This window comes from Aedes aegypti, chromosome 3, assembly GCF_002204515.2.
Source record: "Aedes aegypti strain LVP_AGWG chromosome 3, AaegL5.0 Primary Assembly, whole genome shotgun sequence".
Taxonomy (NCBI): Eukaryota; Metazoa; Arthropoda; class Insecta; order Diptera; family Culicidae; genus Aedes; species Aedes aegypti.
Genome location: NC_035109.1, coordinates 107,038,033 through 107,062,157, shown reverse-complemented (window position 1 = coordinate 107,062,157; position 24,125 = coordinate 107,038,033). Strand labels below are relative to the sequence as shown.

The 24,125-nt window shown below is 35.4% G+C and overlaps 1 protein-coding gene across 2 annotated transcripts in view; it reads right to left on the bottom strand.

Moving 5' to 3' along the window:
• Positions 1-24,125, bottom strand: part of LOC5575014 (ankyrin-3) — a 261,259-nt gene that overhangs the window by 164,025 nt on the left and 73,109 nt on the right. For both annotated transcript variants that reach the window (XM_021853993.1, XM_021853994.1), the window contains exon 3: positions 22,195-22,910. In XM_021853993.1, the coding sequence (XP_021709685.1) occupies positions 22,195-22,668 (474 nt within the window). In that variant the 5' untranslated portion in view covers positions 22,669-22,910. The remainder of the gene's footprint in view (positions 1-22,194; positions 22,911-24,125) is intronic.

Sequence of the window (24,125 nt, the reverse complement as noted above, 5' to 3'; positions counted from 1 at the left end):
TGAAACATGTATTAATATTGGCAAAAGATCTCATATGCAACCCTTGGTGGTACAGTGGTAAGGTGTCCGATTCCTGATCCAGAGGTACCGTGTTCGAGACTTACTAGAAACTTTCTTTTTTATTTTCATCCAAATTTTGTGGCATCGTATACTGCCCATACCTACCCCCCGCATAACAGTTATACTTTCTAGTTAACTTCATGAATAGCTTCAATTATTAGTGTATTTTTTCGAAATCATTCATAAAACTTACTTTTGTATAAGGCGGCATCCATTTATTACGTAACGCTAAAATTGGAAATTTTTGACCCCCTCCCCCCCCCCCCTCCGTAACGCTTTTTGTATGAAAAATTTCAAATTTTTGTATGAGCCGTAACGCTTAAGCCTACTCCCCCCCCTCCCCCTAGAGCGTTACGTAATTTGTGGATGCCGCCTAAACGAAATGCGAAAAACATACCAAACCATGTGCGACCCATATTAAAAGTACCCGCATAACAGTCCCATCAATAGATTTCGTCGAAATTCGAGCAAATCTACTCCTCTTATGATTTCTGTAATTTTGTATCGCATTCTTCATCATATTAGAAAATGGAATCATATCAATTTTCTTACTTAAGATGAAGATTATGCAAATATTCTTACTTGAGATGAAGATTTTTTCAGAATACCTTCTGGTGCGATATGTTGTAGAGCCACATATAGGAATGTGGCCTAGCGATCCTCTAAAAAAAAAAGCAAAATAGCTTACCTCTGAAACATTGCTACTATTGCAAATGCATTATGCTTCGACATTCGGAATCTCCGGCAGTCTCATCTTTCAAAGACATTCAGGGTGAAGGGTTTTGGGCTAGCATATGAATGTGCAAATCTTCACGGGCATCATCGATATGGATGGTAAAATTGAGTAATTGCGACATCTAATGCTGAGAAATAAAAGGGTCAGGACATGCAGCAAGTTTATCCATATCTGGGAAATTTGCCACAACTTGTCGTGAATTAATTTTTCAAATCTTCTTGAGTTGAAAATATATTGATACTTTCAGTATGACTTTGCTTTGAAGCCGAGGACTCTAACCACTAGACTAAGAAAGGCTCTAATATTTGGAAATCTTCATAGTGAATTCTCTGAGGTAATTTCCATACTTGTCCTGTGTAAAATTCCAGGTTGAAATATTGAATCATCGTATGGATCTGATTAAATTTTCGGTGTAATATCTTAAGGAAACTTTGGGAAAGACCTGAATTGTTTTCTGTTACAATTCCTGCAGAAAATCATGCATAAAACATACAGTAACACTTGTCGTAATGCCAGGACGAATTTAAAAAAAAAAGTAGGGTACGGTGGGGTAAGTGGGTAGAGGAAAATCAATTGTTAACTTTATTTATATGTTCAGCTAGCGTGAATGATGAGTGATTCCAAGCAACAGCACCAAAATTTGGTAAATTTTTTAATTCATTTTTTTTCTATTGAGCTGAAACTTTGCACAGTTTTCCAGTTCCATCTAAATCGTCATTTTCCGATATCAAATCTTCAAGTTGAGTCACGACTAACTTTTCAAAAGGGTGTATGTGAAAATGGTTCAAAAATATTCAAAAAGCTGCACAGCAAAAACGGTTCGTTCGATTGTTAGACAACTAAAGAAACAAAGTTAGATAACTAAATAAAGATTCCAAAAAAATACACACAGTAAAAAAAAATTTTTTTTTGCATTAAAAAACATAATTTTTGACACAAAAACTCAAATATCTCAAAACCCTATCGGAATACCAACGTATTTTTTTGAGGGAAAACGGTCCATTATATTAGCTATCTACCATAAAAATTTGGTGATGGTAAACCAATAAACAAACAAGTTATGACATTTCAAACATGTCACAATTTTCACATTTAGTAGAAAAAAAAAAATTTTTTCGGTGTAAATTGGGGCCTTGCGTGAATTAAACAAGTCGTTTTCATGTATTCATTAGTATTATGTATATTATATGTATAAATATTATGTATATGTATAAATATTATATGTATATGTATATATGTATAAATTAAAATGAATTAACAGATTACACGAAAATATTTTTTTTTTTACCAGGATATTTTTTTTAGAGTATGATCGATGAGTTTCTAAATGTTATATATAAACTTTAAAAGTTTTGGATTTGGGTATGCGTTATGAGATCATGAAAACATTTTATTAATACTTATTTATTTATTTATTGTTATTCAATTTTTTTTACAATATCGAACACTTTTGCATCATTATCAGTACAGTTCGAGTATAGTTTTGCTTTAATTTTATTTTCTGACAATGGAATGAAACAGTGAAATTTTTGGGTTCCTTGGATCGTTTTCGCGTTAATTCGTACTCTTCAGTAGTAGTAAAACAAAATGATAATTTAGTTAAATCTTCTTCTTTTCTGCGATTCGCCCAATCAAATAGTTCTTTTGCAGTTTTAATTGGATGCTCACGTTCTTTGGCTAACCTTGCTCTTGTGGCCATGCGCTTTATGGTTCCTCCAATAGCATCACAAGGACCTTTGCCATGTGACGTAGCAAACAAATGCCATTCTGCATCAATTCCGTACTTTGATTTAAATTGACATAGGCTCGAAAAATTCTTACGGTTTTTGTACTGCGATGCTGCTCCACCAGACATGAAATATATCTTTCTGATTTCTTTATCCTTATCAACGCGTAAAAAGTTAATCATTTTGGCAATGAACAAATTTACAGATACTGAGTCGTGTCTTAAATCTTCGGAAATTACAATAAAACTAAAATGTTCAATTTGCATACTTCCATTGAAATAAATAACGAATGGATGAATTGTAGCTTGTTGTACGTTCCAGTGATGGGACTGCACTTCATCTTGCAATACAAAGCTATAGTTTTCAGAAAAATCACAAATGACTAAAAATTCACCATCTTGTAATGTATTTTTCGTATTTTTTAAAAAGCGGGATTGCTCTGTTTTAATAAAGTCGTGAGGAATTAAACCTTCTAATTTCAAGCAAAAAAATGACACAAACTCATCTACAGGTTTTACAATAGTTTCTAGGTCACACCTATCCGTGGTCACCCATTGCTCAAATGATAACTGATCAATACAATTTTCTTCAAACTCAGCGAATAAAGTATTTTCCAATGATGAAGAATCTGAACAATCCGAACAAGATCGTAGATAGCAATTTGATGTTGTATTTTCACACAAAAGACTACCAGTTAACATTTTAATATCCTTTGATAAATTGATTCTTTTCAAACTATGTAAGATTAGGTTAATATTTTCGTGTGTTGTGCACACACAAACATTATGTGTTCCTGAATTGGATAGAAGCTTGCATTGCCTTGGACGAAGGCTTGCAAATGAGGAAAAACCTACCTTAATATTTTCGTTAATTTCATCATTAATCGTTTTTGGATTGCTTTACGCTTTCCATCTTTTTTTACAGATACATAATCTTTTTGGCCAGGCATAGCTCTACTTACTTCATCGTCTTCAAAATATTGAATTATTTTTTCTTTTGTCTCATCTGTTAATGAAGTACTCGACCTAGAATTTTTGGTTGCAAGACAGTTATTTTTGAATTGTTTTGCCTCTTTTGCTGTATTTCTATTGGTTTTGAACTCATCAATGGCGTCTTGAATAGACCACGAGCTTGGCAGCATCGACAAAATCAATAATTTTTCTTTCCTTGTCGTGGATTCGAGAACCTTTCCTTCATATTCATAATTACCTCATCGTAGTCTGTATTTTCCACATCCTCAGGTCCTAATTTGAAGAGGTTTCTTCGTACAGCTTCGTTGATTTCACGGTATTTTTTCTCGGGATAATTGACGTAACCCATCTTCGTCCATTTAATCGGAGTCACTTTTATTCCAGCTATCCCTTCGTTGAAGCGTTCGATGTTGACCTTCTGGATGCACTCATCTTCTGATTGATTTGTTGAAACAGATGTCGCTGATGGTACCGTGGCAAGACTATCTGCACTTGGTACTTCTGGTAACTCCTCAGTTGTTGTCGGTGCATCTGGTAATTCCTCAGTTGTTGTTGTTTTCGAACTTCCTGCAACCTGATCCACCGATGATGTACAGATTGCCCGTTTGTCAACGTTTAAACGGCAGGACGTACAAATGCGTAAATTTGTATTCAATGTAGACATTGGAGCATAACCAGCCGCTTTCAGTTTATCTATGGTGCTTTCGGTGAGATTTCGTAGCTCTTTCGAACACTTTTTTCTGCAAACGGCCTGCAACAGTTGAGAAAGCGACTACTCATGTTGCTCGTTAGATTTTAATAAACAAAATCACTTTTAAGTTTTTACTGACTAGTTTGGTGTCGTTTGCTTGACTGAAGAACGTGAGTATGTTCAAGGTATGTACCTATCATGTTTTTGATGTTGTTGAAGTTACTCGCTTTCTCCCAAATATGATTAACAAAGTCTATTCTCTACCAAGGCGGGTCTATACCCAGGTGTAATCAGATTTTAACTTTGTGGAGAAAACCAGCGCCGAGAAAACCGACCTGCTTTACGAATACTAGATCACCTGGGTATAGACCCGCCTTGTTCTCTACGAGGTAAATTTTTTACAGGTAAACTAGTCGTATACCTGTATAGAAAACTTTTTTTGTATCTTTTGTCTTCAATATTAGATTTCTTATAGGTTTCTTTTATCAAAAGGTTTCAACACTATTGAGAGAATTTTTCTTCAGTTACGTACAATAAAAAATACAACACTATCAAGACTTTAGATCACAACACTGGATCGCGTCTAACTTTCTAATAGATGCTATAATAGTTATGAATAATTAAATAAAATATCATGAAAACAACTTGTTAACCTTATAGGCCCAAACGCAATGATAGCGGAACGGCAACGGAAAGCGGAACCGGTTCACCAGCATGGACTACAACAATCTTGTCGACTCAGTGTTAGTTCAATTTCATTCGTTGTCAGCTCAGTCGAGATGGTGTGGTTCATCCTGGCGAACCAGTACCGCATTCCGTTGCCGTTCCGCTATCATTGCGTTTGGGCCTTATGTGGTACCCTTAACAAAAAATTCAGCAACAAACTGCGGTCGTAAAAAAAATTAACAATGAAAAAAAAAAATTTTTTTCACTAAGCGTCAAATTTGTGAAATATTTGAAATGTCATAACTTTTTTGTTTATTGGCTTACCATCACCAAATTTTTATGGTAGATAACTAATATAATGGACCGTTTTCCCTCAAAAAATTACGTTGGTATTCCGATAGGGTTTTGAGATATTTGAGTTTTTGTGACAAAAATGATGTTTTTTAATGCAAAAAAAAATTTTTTTTACTGTGTGTATTTTTTTTGGAATCTTTATTTAGTTGTCTAACTTTGTTTCTTTAGTTGTCTAACAATCGAACGAACCGTTTTTGCTGTGCAGCTTTTTGAATATTTTTGAACCATTTTCACATACACCCTTTTGAAAAGTTAGTCGTGACTCAACTTGAAGATTTGATATCGGAAAATGACGATTTAGATGGAACTGAAAAACTGTGCAAAGTTTCAGATATTTTTGAAATGGTCGATCAGAATCGACTTGCATGCCTCCGTGGAATCCCTCTGATGTAATCCTATCTTTTTTCTGTGGATAAAAAATGAGAGACTAATGTACAGTTGTATTCAGAATAATAGTAGGGAAGGCCGATTTTCATACAAAATGCTCAACTTTGGCATGCTGTAACTTTGGAAATGAGCAATCGACATGAAATTTTGGCAGTGAACTACTAATATACTCAATTTCATTATCACAAAATTTGAATTTCACACTACCGGCTGAAAAGTTAAGCACCAGGTGAAATCGCTCAAAATAATAGTAGTTTTTGTTCAAAATAATTGTAGTTTTTGTTCAGCAACAATTTTATAAAAAATTGGCTTGTTTATACATTTATACCTTGGGTGGAAATGGTTGAAACGATGAATAAAGAAAAATTCAAAAACTCAAAATACAGCAGATATTTAAATTATTAAAACTACTATTATTTTGAGTGATTTCACCTGGTGCTTAATTTTTTAGCCGGTAGTGTGATTTTTTTTTTCAAATTTTGTGATAATGAAATTGAGTATATTTGTAGTTCACTGCCAAAACTTCATGCCGATTGCTCATAAGGAAACCAAGTTGCAGCATGCCAAAGTTGAGCATTTTATGAAAATCGGCTTTCACTACTATTATTCTGAACACAACTGTACTTCAAATCGTTTTTTTTATTTTTCCTGCCAAAACTAAATAATCTACTCTTAAAACGTAATTACGTATATACGAGAATAATATCATACATACTATATAGTATGTATGATATTATTCTCATTCTTGTTATTAGTGCAATGTTACTGTTTTGATAGTTTTGAATTAAAAAATCCTCATTTTATCAAAATATTATGAAAAATATTTGTTTTATGTTGTTTACATTATGCGTATATAAATTTATTGAACAAAAATAATCGATTATCCCGATAAGTTGCACATATGCATGATTTTTTTTAATATATAATAAAATGAAAGAATGGTGGACATTTATTAAAACACATAATAATTTGATTCAAAATGTTTATTTTTACTATTTACAGTCTGAGAAATATCAATACGAGAATACTTGTTACATGATTGTGAAAATTCCCATATGTTATATTGATCCCTGATATATTGATATTGATCCTTGACCGTTCTACGCAGTTCAGATAACTTCAGCATTGCTTTCAATTAAAGCCGTGGACATTCGACAATGCTTTAAATATTATGCCAATGAATCTATTTCGTTTTCACTAAAAGTTGGTTTCATCTGTTAATTTTATGTTTCTGTAGTTAAGTTTCTCATCATTTAAAAATACTATGTTAATTTGCTATTTCTTCTTACCCTAGCTGTTTCAACTTATTGAATAAAGTTTGATTCTGGCAAAACATGGTTTTAGCATTCAAATGCTTTGCATTTCAATGAACTTTCCACTCATCATGAAAATCCCGGTAATACAGAATACTGAAATACTGAAAAATTTCAGAAATTATATCCCAAGATACGGGATCCCGATTTTTCTCAAATCCCGAGATTTTTTGTCCCGAGATGTCTCGAGATAGACACTCTCATCTAATCGAATCCGTTCTATCGGATATTCATTTGCATATCCATTTCTAATGGGTATCAAACAGCTGTGATTTACTGAGTCTATCAATCAGCCACATCCGAAGCATGTTATACTCGCCACTATCATAAAAGTTGGACTATCATATCCACGTGGAAGCAGTCAGAAGAAACCCAGAAAACTATTGTAACATTAGTTGTTCCAGTGAATATGCAAATTAGTTCATTTCCTACTCCCGCCTACAATGTGTTCGTTGTTGAAAACTGAATGCCATTGCACAATATTTACGGGCTGAGATAGGCCATGATTGACGTAACCAACCATGTTCTGCATTGTACGAGAGGTTGTGAGACGAATTTTAAATGAACGAGCTGATTTAGGGACCTTGGATTACGTTCTGGCATGTTTTCAACACATATTACGATGCCAGCAAAGCAGCGATTTTATAGAGTAAACATTATCGTCAGGATATTGGGAAAATTGGGAAGTGAAGTCAAATAAGGAACTACCGACGTAGCATGCGACAATCACTTTTTTCGGGCAGTTTTTCCAACAGTTTTTCGTTGGCCTGTTCGGTGCCAATTTCCTAATGGCTCCGGTTATGCTTGCCAGAAAATAATCATCCAAGACACGGGATGAAGCAGACTATAAAACGTCCGTCGAGCAAGAACACCGACGAAGACGAAGATCTCCGCGGACATGCCAGTAGAATTTTTCACCCCATTCGGGCGGAACTGGTGCCATAAAACTCTTTGCTGTGTGGGATCTTGTACCGTGTCTTGCTTGTCTTCCCGCCCCCCCAACGACGTCATTTCTTGCCAACAAACAGCGACTAAGAGCATTTGCTGATGATCCACTAAAAGCTTATCGCACCTTTCCATACTTTAGCCTGGCTACGTTGCTAGTGGTCCAAAAATTATAGAGAACCTAATACGTGGCTCCCCTAGGCGATGACGAAGACTGCTGCACAGTGGGTTAGGCTTCAATTTCCCATATTTCAAGAAATTATCTGTTTTTATGAAAATTTCATAAAATGGGTCATATTTGCATTCATATATCTTATGTCAGACACCATAATACTCTAGACCTAGACATAAAAAAATCATACCCAATGCATAAGATCATCTATCTAATCGGTGTTCGAACTCGTATTTTTTTGTTGTTGCGCGTTTTCCAGTTGAGCTATGATATGATATGAAATAAAATGACACAAAGTAAAATTCAGTCAATCGATTCTAGGGCAGGTGTACCAATTATGGAAGCAATATATCAACAGTATAGATAAATATCAAATGTTGGACTTCTATTTTAGTTTCAAAAACGTAAGCATGACTTGTTGATGTTAATTACTAGTTAGAGTGCAGTGCGCATCGTACCTTCGTGCTGTACGTACACGAATTCTCTCTGCTCTTGGAAGTTTTTCTTTAAAAACTACCTAAAGCAATAAAACAGTACTTTTCAGTGCTAAAATTAAAAACGGTACTTTTCAATGCTACTAAAACAGTACTTTTCAGTACTATTTTTTCTACTGTTGATCCCTTTGCGATCCTTGTTTGAACTCGTGCCTTCGATTTTTCGTTAGAGCCGTTGGCGAAAGCTAGCCGTGGCAATCCTACTTGGACACCGTCTTGGATAACCTCTTAGGAGGTCTCGTTTTATTTCGTTTGTTCACTAAACATGGATGCAACTACAAACAAAAGGAAGAGGAATCTCTGAATTCACAACTTTCTTCTAAAAAAGTGAGATTTAAAACTGTCACTAAACGTGGCAAGAATGGTAGAAAGGACGTTTCTTCGGAATGCACGCTTTCTTCTAAGAGAGAAATGGATAATGTTGATAATTGCATCGAAATGAGCAATCAGTTCAATGCTCTAGACAAATTTTCCGAACACCAAATCGAAGCAGTCTCTAGCCCAGGCTCTTTTATTCAAGTGAGAAAGCAAAGAGTGCCGCCCATCGTGGTCAGTTGTTCCGAATTAGTGGGATTTAGGCAGAAGATCTTGAACTCCATTAGGGGAATCAAGGTTTCCTTCCAAATCGCAAAGAAAGGAGACTATCGCGTTTCCCCAGTCCAAGTAATCATTATGAAAAAGAGAACCCAATCTGGCATTGTTCGGAAAGGGCTTTCTCAAGAATATTATTTAGTTCATTTTAACAAAAAAATCTAAATAATAATAAAGCTTTAGAAAAACCTGGCCTTATGTTCGATGTCCGTGTGACATGAGAACATTTTCAGAAATGTTGGAAATTACCAGAACCCCACACAGTACCGTCGGTGCCAAAAATGGGGTCATGGTACAAAAAATTGCCGCATGGATGCTAAATGCGTGATTTGCGGAGGTTCTTCTCACGCTAAGGACGTCTGTCCAGTGAAGAAAGATACCACCAAGTTCATATGCTCTAATTGCGAATTGCAATCATAAGTCAAATTTTTGGGCTTGCCCTTCGCGTAGGCGAGTCGTCGAGGCTCGTGCCAGGCAGATGAAAGATATTATCCGTTACGATAACAGTCGTTTCCGGAATTTCCCTGGTAGAGTATCGAACAATGCTCATTTTTCAGTTAATTCAGTTAATTAGGAATCATACCCATCAGGTATATCATAATCATGCTCATTCACAAACTAATTTCAATCCTTCGGGTAGACGTTCGAATCTTTAAAATTCGAATGTATCTACCCAAGGAAAATTCTTTGCCGATATCGTAGCAAGTAATTTGAACTCCTCCCCTATTCGTACTATGAGTACCCATTCTAATTGTTTCAAATCAAATGGAAAAACCCTGCCGCCACAGGTAACATCTACTCCGCCTCTTCAACTACCGAACATCCTAATGGGAAATCATCAGGTGTACCCACTTCAAGTGATTTGTCTGCCTCTGATTTTAATTTTCTAACTGAACAATTGAATCTATTAATTGATGCAATGTTCAAAGCCACCACTATGACTAAAGCAGTCTAAGTCGGTGCAAAATTTACTAATCAAATTGTTATTGGATTACGTTTTTTCTAATGGATCCAATAAAAAATAATTTAAATATTTTAGATTGGAATGCTCGTTCTTTGAATGGTAAAGAGGTAAATTTCTCAATTGGACCCTGGTTCTATGCCCTTTTGGAAATTATCTAAAGTTTTGAAAAACCCTTAGAAGCCAATACCGGTTTTGAAAGAGGAAAACAAATTATAACTAACAAATTGCGAAAAGGCTCAAAAACTTGCTATGCAGTTTGAAAGCGCGCATAATATTAATTTAGGACTTACTAGTCCAATTGAAAATCAAGTTACTCAGGAGTTCGAAAATATTCTCAATCAAGAGAACGTTTTCTAAAATTCATGGGAGACTGATTTGGAAGAAGTGAGATCTATTGTTAAAAAAATCAAAAATATGAGAGCTCCTGGCGATGATGGAATTTTCTACATCCTCATAAAGAAACTTACAGAAAGTAGCTTATCATTCTCAGTTGATATATTCAACAAATGTTTTCAATTGGCATATTTTCCTGACAAATGGAAAAATGCTAAGATTGTTCCAATTTAAAAACCAGAAAAAAATCCCGCAGAAGCTTCTAGCTATCGTCGAATTATTTTGCTTTCCTCCATCAGTAAACTTCTGGAAAAGGTCATTTTGAACAGAATGATGGCCCACATCAACAAAAATTCAATTTTTGCCAATGAACAGCTCGGATTCCGCCATGGACATTCGACCACTCATCAACTTTTACGTGTAACAAATTTGATCCGTTCTTACAAATTTGAAGGCTATTCTACTGGTCTTGCTTTTCTAGACATAGAAAAAGCATTCGACAGTGTTTGAATAATTCAAAGTTATCTGCCAAATCGTACACTTCAGGTTAATTCAGGTCTGAAAGACTTCCTGTAAGAGCTGGTGTTCCTCAAGGCAGCATTTTGGGACCAATATTATACAATATTTTCACACCTCTGGGATGTCGAAAATCCTTGTTTGTGGATGACACAGGCCTCACGGCCAATGGACGAAGTCTACGTGTCATCTGTAGTCGATTGCAAAAAAGTTTGGATATTTTTTCTTCATACTTGCAAAAATGTAAGATTGCTCCTAATGCTTCCAAAACTCAACTAGTAATATTCCCACATAAACCAAAAGCTCTTTATTTGAAACCATCAAGTAGACATGTTGTCATGATGAGAGGGATTCCAATAAATTGGTCAGATGAAGTTAAGTATCTAGGGCTCATGCTAGATAAGAATTTAACTTTAAAAGATCACATTGAGGACATTCAAGCCAAATGTAACAAATATGTAAAATGTCTCTATCCACTTATTAATAGAAAATCAAAACTTTGTCTTAAGAACAAGCTTTTGATATTCAAACAAATTTTCAGGCCAGCCATGTTGTATGCTGTACCAATATGGACTAGCTGTTGTAATACCAGAAAGAAAGCTCTGCAGAGAATTTAAAATAAAATTTTGAAAATGATTCTGAAGCTTTCTCTCTGGTATAGTACCAATGAGTTACATAAAATATCCAATGTTGAAACATTGGAACAAATGTCAAATGAAATCATTGATAATTTCAGTCAAAAAAATCGTTACAATCTTCTATTGAAACGAACACACGCCTCTCACGCCGAGGACCTGGGATCGAATCCCATCCCCGAGATAGTCACTAAAAATTTCAGTGACGACTTCCTTCGGAAGGGAAGTAAAGCCGTTGGTCCCGAGATGAACTAGCCCAGGGCTAAAAATCTCGTTAATAAAGATAGAAAAAAAAATCTATTGAAACGATTAATGCGTTATATGTTTAGGTTAAGTTAGGTAAAGTAGATTAAAAACGTGTTTGTTTTTCTTTTATGAGCAGGTGAAATCAACTCACCTGTAAAAAATCTGAACTGCTACGGCAAATGAAATGCAATATGTTGTTAACAAAATGTTAATAAAATCTTAAATTTGTTATACCATATTAGGATAATAGTGTTGTGTTATAACACCCAACACCTAGATATAAGAAATTAATGTAATGTTTGGAATGATACTGATGAAGAAATTATAAAAAAGGTAAACAGGGAGGTACTATTTTGATTTCGCTGAGTGTCAATCGTCAGCATACTAAATGCGCTTTAACCATTTCGTTGCAAGTTTCATACACTGTGCAAGATGTGTTGGGTCAAAAGGGATTCTGATGTGCTTTACTCAGGTCTGAATTTTTATTGGCAAATTTTAGTGCAGCCCCGTGCTACTTTCGAAGTTTTTTGGCAACATCAGCTGGGTGTTCTTCGCTTCGTTTGAACACTAGCCTGAGAGGCACTAGTAATTACATAATTAGCTAGTTTGGCTATTGTTTGGAATTGATATATTGCTGACAGCATTTTCTTCGCATTGTCTGTAGATTATTTAACTATCGACAAAATTTCGTGCATGAAAATTAAATTAAACGTTAAACTTGTTTTTGTGAGTCTGTATATAGGGTAATTTATGTATTTTTCGGCCGTTTTGTTCTGTTTGTCATGGGTGGTATTTTTCGGCCAAATCTTCTGAAATTCGATAGTATGATGCGCCTTCATGCTAAATGTGATGATGAAAATACAACAATTCACGTTACTTCTGTATTATCTGGGCACTACCGACGTACTACGCACACAAATTAATGCAAAATCAATAAATTGTTTCGCATTATTGATCAACTTCTATTTTCATATGGTTAAAGGTACATACTTTTGAAAATCCATAACTTTAATGCATGAATAACGTTACATAGAGTAAAGTGGGGCAAAAGTTCGAGTGGGGTAAGAGTTTCTTTTTAAGATTTCTAGCTCAATTCTAAACAAATCTTATAAATGTCATGGTGGTTTGAATGCTATTGAAGTAAGGGACTTTCAATCCAAATATCATAAAAAATGATTGAGATTTGGAAAAGTTATGGCTATTTGTTGTTTTTCGACGTGAATATTGTAATTTTTGGTCAAACTTTCGTAGCATGGAACCAATTGAAGATAAAATCTTTTTCAATATTTTATGTAAGGGCGTTTCTAGACCTATCATAAGGTTGCTTTGAGGTGTATTAGTTTTTGCATAAATGCTTGAAAACAATTTTTGGCCCATAGTGGGGCAAAAGTTCGAATCAGCGGGGCAAAAGTTCGACCCATGTATAAAATCACGGAAAAAATTTGCAAATTGCCTAAAATCCACATATTATCTTCAAATTTAGTTAAATTTGTCTGATCGTGTTAAAACTGTCACCAAAATTTTACATTTCCACTTAGTTTTGCGAAAAACTGCTATTTTTTAGTATATTGCAATTAACCCGATTTTGGGCAATTTTTTGATGAAAATTTAGTGTGTATTTTTCGTCAAACTTAAGTTTACGGCTGGTGTAAAGTATGCCTGTCATAAAAGGATCGATATTTTATGTTTTAGCCAGCGAACTTTTGCCCCACACTAGATTCAAACTCTTGCCCCACCGGTGGGGCAAAAGTTCGAATAAGACAATCAATTTTGAAACTGTTATAACTAAAAATGGGTAAATATTTTGACACAAGTTTGTTCAGCAAAATTATAGCCAATATGTTGAAGATTCACTGTATAGTATTTGTTTTGTTTTAACTGCTATTGTTTTCCTGGAAACTTTGATTATACCACTAAGGTCGAACTTTTGCCCCACCTTACTCTAATTCTAATGCATGCATCTTTAGATTGCTTGAAATCAATCAGAAATTCAAAATAAATACAGTCGAAGCTTGTTATAACGACATCGCATGGGACCGTCGTAATAAGGAATAATCGTTATAGAGAATGGTTTTAATATTAAAATAGATTTCAAGAGACTGGAAAATGTCGCTATAGAGAGCTTTTGTCGCTATTAAAGTTGTCGTTATAACGAGCTTCTACTGTATACTCAAACATACACAAATTTAATTTTAGGATTGAATGTGAAAAATGTGTAGAAGCGTGGAAGTGCCCAAGTAACACAACATGTCTCATATAAATCACAATGACTTCAATATGACTAATGAGAATGTTCTGTTTCATAGCGAAAAAACTGGAATTCATACTTATATACGACTGGAAAAGCGCAGAAGGTGGAGCTTGTGCAACATATTGTTGTTGTCAAAATTATGTATCATATGGGTTTAGGTATACATAATTATATATTATACTTTGTCCAACGAACCATTAACGCAACAAAATACTGAGAACATTTGGTAGTGGATGGTCGACAATGAAAAATGTAAAAGTGAAAACATTGACAAGCCTTTATTTTTGATTGCACAACTGTTATTTAACACTAAATTAATATGCGAATCAAAAATTACCGTGAAATATGCACTTTTGCCTCGAAAAAATCAATTCGCCCTTATAAATCGTTCAATTTACATTTTTCGACATCAAGCCAAGTAAATATTTCCAAAAAGGAATCATCACATTTTGCAAATTAGTTCATTATCATGTTTTCTACTAATACACTGAACTTTTACTGAACTATTATTACTTTTTTCAAAGCTTCAGAACAAAAATCTCATCGTTATGGTAAATATTCAAAATTAAATTCAAAAATTTAAGATGGTCCCCTTAGGCACACTGCATGACGAGTGCTTGGGAAAAGGCAAAAATTTCATTGCCAATGATTTTCCATTGTTTCATTCAAGGCAGTGAAAAGTTTTCAGGGACAATTAGTATGATCATAAATTTACAGTGTGATATAAGTTTGACAAATCACTTGACTATGACAGCATAAATGGAAGTTGTAGCATGGAAGTTGCTTCTCAAATCTCACAAACCGTTGTTGATTTGTACCCGAAATAAAATAGTCTAATCAGGTTATTACCAAAAACAATTCCGGCAAACTTTATGTTACAATTTTGTTGACGGAAAACTTCTATACCAAATGACTTTGAAGTGTTTTCTAAGTATTTATATTTTTTCCTACAATTCCATTGTACCATTGAACCTTTTTCGTACTAAACAGTTGCAAACAACCACCACACTCTATTCATTCATATAAATTGATAAATCGGCATTTAGAGCATACCTTGAAAATAATAATTTACTCAAAACATTTGCTTAAAAGTATTCAGTGAACACCATATGGCGAATTTCTTAGTCGGCAGTGTATCATCCATGCTATCAAAAGTATTAAATGTCACTTTTGTTGCATTTGTTTTATAGACAACTAGAAAAACTTATATTTGACTGAAAATAAACATTATTTGTTTATTCAAAACATGTCTGAAAAGAGTATATATTATGACATATATGTAACATGAATATGACATATTGAGACTGTTTAGTTGTCGTACATGTCTAAAACAACCGAAATAAGACATATAACCAAACACATGTTTTGATAAACATAAGAAGACAAATATAAAACATAATATGGTTGAAACATAGTAGACATAATTAGAACATTTTCAGCAAAATGGTAGATTTGTATTGCAAAACAAATTATATGCCTTAGTAGAACATCTCCATTCAAGTTCAATATTGAAAGGTTTAACAAAACAAAATAGCGACTTATGTGAGACATGACATGTTTCAAAAACTTTCTAGCAATCATTGTAGGACAAACTGTGTATTTTTAAATTTGGATTTATGTTTTCGGTGTTACTTGGGTGTATCTTTCAAAACGATTGACTTGCAAGAAATGTGGGTGTTAGATCTGTAGGCAATGTTTTGTTCTTGAAACTGTTTAAAAAAGGTATATGAATTTAGAATAAATTTTCTTTCGAAAAGTTTTTGTTCAAACTTACTAATAATGTTATAAAAAAGGTTGAATTCAACTTTCTACCATTGCAAAATCCTGTCCGATTTTATTACCACATATTTGCCTTCCTTCAAAATTTAAAAAATGTATCGAACTTTTCTTTCGTCTTGATTCTAGCACTCTCCAGAGCTTCCAGAAGAAGCTTGAAAAAGATTCCTAAAGTTCAAACAAGCTTCCAGAAGTAGCTTGGAAAAGCTTGCAGAAGAAGCTTTGTAAAGCTTCCAGAAAAAGCTAAAATGCTTCCGAAAATACTTTTAAAAGCTAGGAAGAGCTTCTAGAAAGAGCATGGTAAAGCTTCAAAATACTCCATACAAACAGAAGCTTGAAAAAGCTTCCTACAAAAGCTTATAAGCTAGTGCACTTAAGTAAAGCTTTTCTGATATTTCACTGGTAACATGGAAAAGCTTCCAGCAAACGCTTGATATGGTTCCAGAATAAGTTTGGGAATACATCTTACAGAAGCTTCAGAAACCTTCAAGCAAAAATCAGCAGAATCAAAATAACGTTCCGCAAAAGCTTGATGAATCTTCCATCAGAAGCTTGGAGAAGCTTTAAAATGCTTCCTGAAGAAGTTTGGAAAAGCTTCCAGAAGAAGCTTAGAAAGCTTCCATAAAAGGGTTGGTAAAGCTTTTGAAGAAAAGCATGAAAAAGTTATCAGACGAAGCATGTAGAAGCTTCCGGAAGAAGCATCCAAGCAGAAGCTTAGCAATGCTTCCAGAAGAATCTTGGAAAATTTTTCAGAAGAAGCTGAAAAAGCGTCCAGAAGAAGCTAAAAAGTGCTCCCGCAAATAGTTTTAAAAGCTCCCATAAGGAGCTTGGAAAAGCCTTTAGAAGAAATTTGAAGAAGATTTCATAAGATGCTTGCAAAACCATCCCGGAGAAGCTTGGAAAAGCTTCTAGCTTCGAGAAGAATAAAAATAAACAATCAGTTGAACAGCTGAGATAAGATAAGAAAGAAAGAATCTGATTGTTTTGTTTTTAACAGAGGCCTCATAATTCAACATGATGAGCGCTGAGATGGTAAAAAATATTTCAACTGCTAAAATTCAAGATGGCGGCCAAATTTAAGTGGCCGCCAAATTTTATTAACTTCAAATGAAAACATTATCCTTCCTCTATACGATTCCACTAAGTTTGCTATGTGTTCCAAGGGAAATATGAGACATATCATGTGAAGAAATACCGTAATTTCGGGTGAAATTGATCATTTTTCACTGTTTTCTTGGTATGCTTTCTAAAATGTTATCAATATCATACAACTAAATGCAGTAAAACAAGTACGACGGTGAACCTCATTGGCTCATGCATCGAAATTTTTTAACAAATGTGATGTTAGTGCCAAAAATCTGGTCTAAAATTAAAAATCGGGGAATCCCATTTCGGGGTGAAATTGATCACTTATCATTGTTATTATTGTTAGTTTCAAAATCAACTTTACATCCTTAATTTGGGCCTCCTGAATCCAATTATGCTTGCCAAATTCTTAACGAGACAATATTTATGGAAATAATCAACAATTAATTTTCAAGAATACCGCGAAAAACGCCTAAATGTAGGCAATTTCCAAAGGATTTCCCAACTTTGTTGCAGAAAATTGAATTTTTCGACAAAACGAGCAAATTGGTAAGAGTTTTGATAGTAAAATTTGTTTTGGAGATATATTGTTAGCATCCTCACAAACTTTCAGGTTTACACCATGTCCAAATCCTTGTTTAGAACTAGAAGTTTAAAGATGATGATCAATTTCACACTAAAATTGATTCTAGAATTTTACATTATTTTCATAGAAATAAACATTCTGTGGCACAAAAAACTTCACTATACACAATTAGATATAATTTAAGACAAACAACGTTCATTTACTATAGGTTGCGATGAGCTTGGTGCACTATTAGTAAGAAATAAAATCGCGTGACACGGTGATCAATTTCACCCTACTGATCAATTACACCCGAATTTACGGTACCCAAGATTTATAAAAAATAGTCTTTTTCGCAAACTGTTTAGCTAGCTGGTATACGAGGGGTCCACCGGTGGTAGGTCATTTGGCATAAAGTCGTTTGGCATAATGGTCGTTTAGCGTAATGGTCTTTTGGCATAATGAGTCTGAAACCAAGAATTTCTCAATTTTTCGTTTTTACGTTTCTATTAAATCTTTCTGACGACATCAGGCTTGTTTTGGAGTCAATTGATACAAAATGACACTTTATTCGACAATCATTCGCTCTTGAATAAATTTAAGCATATTAGGAAAGCTATTGCCAATAGTATTTTATTATTTATCCAGAAATTACCCTTCTTTCAAATATTAATTTTTCTTTTCAGTTTCGCTATTGGAACAAATTTTTGCACTGAAGATGTTTAAATATATACCACAAATTTACCCTTCTTTTAGTTGTTATTTTGTTTTCTATATATTATGTAACCATAATTATAGGTATGAAAACTGTTGATTTAAAATTTCATTAAATTTCTCCTTCTTTCATGCATAGACTGTTCTTTGGAGCTACAGTTTTTAAGTATTTTTTTGTTTTCAACTGACAAAGGGGCGGCAATCGTTAACATTGATCTGCTCAAATTATCAGCGAAAAGAAAAATCGATTACTGCAGTTACTTCGATGGGTTGTGCTACTTTTCTCCAAATGTCGTTTCCCCGAACGCCAGTTCCCCGAATGCTAGTTCCCCGAATATCTCGTTGCCCCGTCTAGCCCACTTCCCCGAAAAGTTTTAAGCACTCATAATTGTCGTAACTTCATACATTTCAGGGTGGTGAACGAACTGACCATCTTTTATGCACCCTTCTTTATTTAATTGGCGGTTCTTTCGAGTTTTACCGTCCTCAGCATTTTTGCCAACATGTGTATAGCCGAGAATGACAGAATACTTCCTTCTTTTGACTGTTTATCGTTCTTCATCGTCACCAGTTTTCGGGGAAACCAGTCATTCGGGAAAAAGGCATTCGGGGAAAAGTAGCACAATCACTTCGATGATTTTGAACGCACTTATTTACGTCTTTTCGTTTTATTATGCCGCAATAATTTTTGGCGTCCATTCTTCTATTGGTTTAATTATTAATTTAGCCTTCTTTTAAAAATATATACTGTTTTAAATTTTATTATTTAGTAAAGCTAAAGGATAACATTTAATAAATTTTATATTTTGCTGTTTTATCAATTCTTGTCAGATGTGTTGTTAGAACGATAATTACTTTAGAACCTGACAATATTTAACATATACTTTTGTTTGGACAAACACTATTGTGCTACCGGCGGAGTGCCCTACCCTATCCTATACATCATCATCACCATCTCAATCATCATCACTTTAGTATTAGACACAACGTAGGATAAGCTAGATGTACATCTATTGTGATCGTTATTTTATCAATAAAATGTAGTTCGAGTATTTACACTGTACGGAGTTTTCGAGCCTTAATTCCTACCACTCGCTCGATCAACTTTTTTTGAAAGAAACGCGTGATCTCCTTCCGAGATATGCTGAAAAAAATATTATTTCAATCACAAATTTTCTCCTTCTCTCGATAGTAGACGATGTTTTTGATATACACTTCCAAAATTAGAATTTATATTGAACCGTTCAAAAGTTTTGCCACAAATATTTTCTTTTAAAGATGTGTTGTTCATTTGAGCTATGCTGTGAAAAAAATTTTGTTGTGTTAGAGCCTTAAACATTTTAAACGAAAAATATTGTGCTCTAGAATATTAGAATATTATGCCAAACGACCTTATGCCAAACGGAGTACAATCGGGTCCACCAATTTGAGAAAACCGAAAGGACCACCCTTAAGTTTTATCGAAAACTAGCGAACAGTGACATAAAATTGGAATTCTAACGATGGGTGCCGATGGCGGCCTGGTTTCAGCGAGAATTGCTCAACTACTAAATCAGCCAAAATTATAACATAAATCTGGACAATAATTTGCTACAATTCTGTTGTAATTTGCAGGTCTGGGAGAAATGAATTCTGCTGTAATACATTGATCGTGGTGAGCTAGTCCAAATGTTCCATAAATATGTGTTTTTAACCTTATTCGCCTAAAAATTCCTGTTTGGGAGAACCATCGCTGTTTGAATGTTTCAGTTTATTATCGATTCAGTTCTTCATACCCAACCCTGTGGAATTGTGCGATGAAAATACTATTAAAACTTTTCTAGATTTATGACCGTATAGATCACGACCATCGCGCCAACGATACCAAGCTAGAGTATCCCACAGCCAGGAAGGACCGTCATTTGTATTGCTAAACAACAGGGAAAATACAGTCCCAGCCCTAACAATGTTTCAAAGCTACACCAGCAATCAACTGAGCACAAAACGGATTGCGTATACGTGATAGGTGCATGTTCCTACACATTTTGGGAAGTTTTCTACTAACGATTCCCATTGGGAGCCGTTTGATGGTAGTTAATAACCGTAGAAAGTGGGTCAACCCTCCGTTGCTCGGTGTGTGCGAACTTTAGTTTTACTTCCAGTTGTTTTCACCTAGATATATCCTGAATAATTTACGATTCCCATGGTTACGGTGTAGTAATTTGAATTTAAAAGTCTATTACCTTGAATGTTTGATTACAGTTTTGAGCCTTCGTTGGATGAAATCGGTTGGCTCTCCAATAGGGTGGCCCATGATGATCGAAGTACGTAACGCGCCCCAAATTTATTCATTTGGACCCCTAGAAGCTACTGTCAATATTTGAGCGGAATATTTTAACTCTAAGGAGGGCTAAGCGAGCTTGAAGTTTGTATGGAGAAAACTTACCAAATAGGTAGGACTGTAATTGATGATTTTCTTCCATTGCTGATTAAAAGATTCTTCAATCAATCTGTATTAATAAATCTATGAATAGAGGAAACTACAAGAAACCGGAAGTCTTTTTGTTAAGAAATAAAAAAGGGAATATCTAGATTAACTGAAATTTGGTTTTGATCTCCACTTAAATATAATTTCAAGTCAGTTCTTCTATGTAGAAGTTACTATTATTATTATCTTTACTACCGAGCCTTTCAGCCTTCGAGCCTGTTTAGTGTAATACCTACAAGTAAATGAAAATTAAATTTAGCACTCTATTATTTAATTCCACTATGGTTTGTAACCTTCAACAGATACACGTATTTCGACCTCAAATGTAAGGCTGTCTTCAGTGTTATGTACTAGACTTGACTTCTAGTACACGTCTACTCAACGACACTGAAGACGGCCTTTCAGTTGAGGTCGAATTATACGTATCTGTCAAAGGATACGAACCGTAGAAAAATTAAATTGTTTAGTATTACAGTGACCTCTTCCTAACTCGATATTTCGTATCTCGATATCGAGTTAGAAAACCATACTAGAAGTTGATTTTGGCATTTGCACTGGTTTTGTATTCTGTTTAGGAGTACGGCAGGCAAAAAACCATACAAACATTATAAAAATTAATCCGATCCTATAGCACCCCAAGATCCCCCAAAAGGGGTAGTAAATTTCTCCTCCCCGAAGATAGCCGAGGTAAAGGATTTTAGGCTGCAACATTCTTAGCATGCGAACACTTCTCAGTGCGTAGAAAGACGGAGTCCAGATGGACTAGCACGACTATGTTTTTTACGTGTTGTAATTGTTTGTATATAGTATTTAATATTGTAAATAAATGTGTAGTATTATTGTACAGTAAAGTGGATTGACTGTTAGTGTAAAACTGTGGATAATATATGGATTAACCAAACTGTGTGTGGATTATAATATGGAAGATAATCGAAATTACCGAACAAGGCAATGATGGATGGATATCTACCAGTCCGTTTGGCATCCCATTTTAATTCGTGTTGGACCCTGGAAAACGTTCACTACCGAAGGAATCATCAGGCCTAGGGACCAACATATTCTATAAATCGACACCTCCCTAACTCGATGGTCCCTTCAATATCGAGTTAGGAAGAGTTGATTGTATATTCGGTTTTCATTTACATATGATTACTTCATTTCATAATAAAATATGGTTTCAGACCCTTAAGATGAATTTTGTGTACAAATGTATTCACTATTTCAAATCTATCTTAATTTAGCCAAAAACATGTAAGGAATAATCGGTAGACAAAAAGAAACCGTCTTATGAAGAAAGACTTTTTCAACTAGAACAAGTTTCGATAAAACTCATAATTAGTCATTTTCAATCCCATTATCAAACTGATTATTTGGCAAATAAAATTGTAGTTCTCTGCTCGAAAATAAAAGATTTTTTCCACTAGAAGTCATGGATGGCATTGAAGTCCTTAAAGTTTCTGAGTGTTTTTCTATATAAAAATGGTCCACCTTTCTCCCCTCCCATATCTAATAAAATCTGAGGTTCAAAACTTACCGAGACCGAATGGTGATGGCTGTGGCCATGATGGCTTCCGCTCGTCGCCCCGGCCGATGACGTGTGATGCGTATGCTGCTGTTGGATCTGTGCCATCTGTTGGTGGTACTGCTGGTGGTACTGATGTTGCAATTCTGCACTTCCTGTGTGATGATGCTGATGATGGTGATCCGTCGCCGATTTGGGAGACATCGGCTGGTGATGTGACGACGACGAGTGGTGCTTAGAAGATTTACCATTGCTGATTTCCCGACTGGCACTATGGGCAAGATTTGCATGCGACGGCGAATGGTGATGACCATGATGTCCGTGACCATGGCCATGGTGAACCGTCGGAGGTGACGGCATATTGTGGCCACTGTGGGGCAGATGGGACGAGTGCTGCATGCCCACCTGGTGGCCATGATGATGGGGAAGGTGGCCCTGGGCTGCCTCCAGCAGCGTTGGCTGGATGTGAGTTACAAATTGAGCCATTATGAGAGCTCTGTTAGGGACCGTTGATCACCAGAGGTGACACGTTACTTAAGATTTTTTTCACTAGCACTTATTTTCTCAGTAAGGAACTGCTTTTTCAACAATAACTTCACACTTATGTAAACATGGGAGAAATTGAATATTCACTAACGAAGATTACGGGTAGGGTAAGGTAGGAGTAAATACTATATTCCAAGGCTTTGCCAAAAGCGACGAATAACAACTTTCCAAGCGTCGAGTAACTGAAAATAGAAAAGAGAAATGTAACAGATATTAGAACGCATCCAGCATATTTGCAGGTTACAGAAATTATTGTGGGGCCTTCTTTAGCCTAGTGGTAACATCCGGTGAAATAACGGTGAAATATTCGCTGATTACTCAGTGCATAAAGTATCGTCGAACCTGCCACACACGAGTGATCTTGCTGTGGTTTTGATCACCGTTCTCATAATCGTTTCCACTTTATTGGTATTTTTCGGTGAAATTCTACAGCCAAACAGCGGGGGTCCCAATGGGCTCCTCCCTTTCACCAGTAGTAGCAAACTTGATAATGGAGAAAGTGGAACAGGAGGCCATAACGCAGTTAGAGGAGAACAACATCTCGCTATGCACATACAGAAGGTACGTCGATGACTGCTTCGTAGCTGGTAGGAGAGAGGACATGGAGAAAGTGGTGGAACAATTCAACGCCATTGATGAGAAGCTGAAATTTACCGTCGAAGAGGAAACCGAAGAGTCACTTCGATTTCTGGATCTCACTCTCACGAGAGTTGGAGAGAAAATACAAAAAATCAAGCGTGTGCTAGAATAAGGGCGTAAGTCGCATGATCGATTTCTCTTCGTCAATCCTCTCTTCTGTGAATAAAGATGACAAGAAGCGGATTTGTTAACATTTTTTCACTTCAAGGCGCTAGGCTGTGATGCAATCTTGCGTCCTAAAGTGCAAAAATTGTGACAAACCCGCATCTTGTCACCTTTATTCACAGAAGAGAGGATCGATGAAGAGAAATCGATCTTGCGACTTACGCCCTTATTCTAGCACACGCTTGAAATATGGTTCCCGAAACAACGAGACGGTCGATATTTGGATTATACGTCGCAAAGCCCTCACACTCACAAAGTGAACACCATGATCGCGCTGATCGACCGAGCACTCAAGCTAACGGACGCCGAAAGAAGGGAGGAAGGCCTTAGAATTGTCAAAAACATTTTCCGGAACAACAACTATTCGAATAATGTGGTACAGCGAACTATAAGAGAGCGGGTTCATCTGCTGTACAACACACTGGAGAATGAGAGGGAAAACGAAGAAATGAAAAATACGTGTCTATCCCATACATCCCTAGTTCAAGCGAGAAGGTGAGCAAAGTTTTGAAAAAACACAACACCACTGCTTCCTTCAAACCGTGCGATAAGGTGAAAACTACCGTTTTCACCAAACTTAAGGATGCTATACC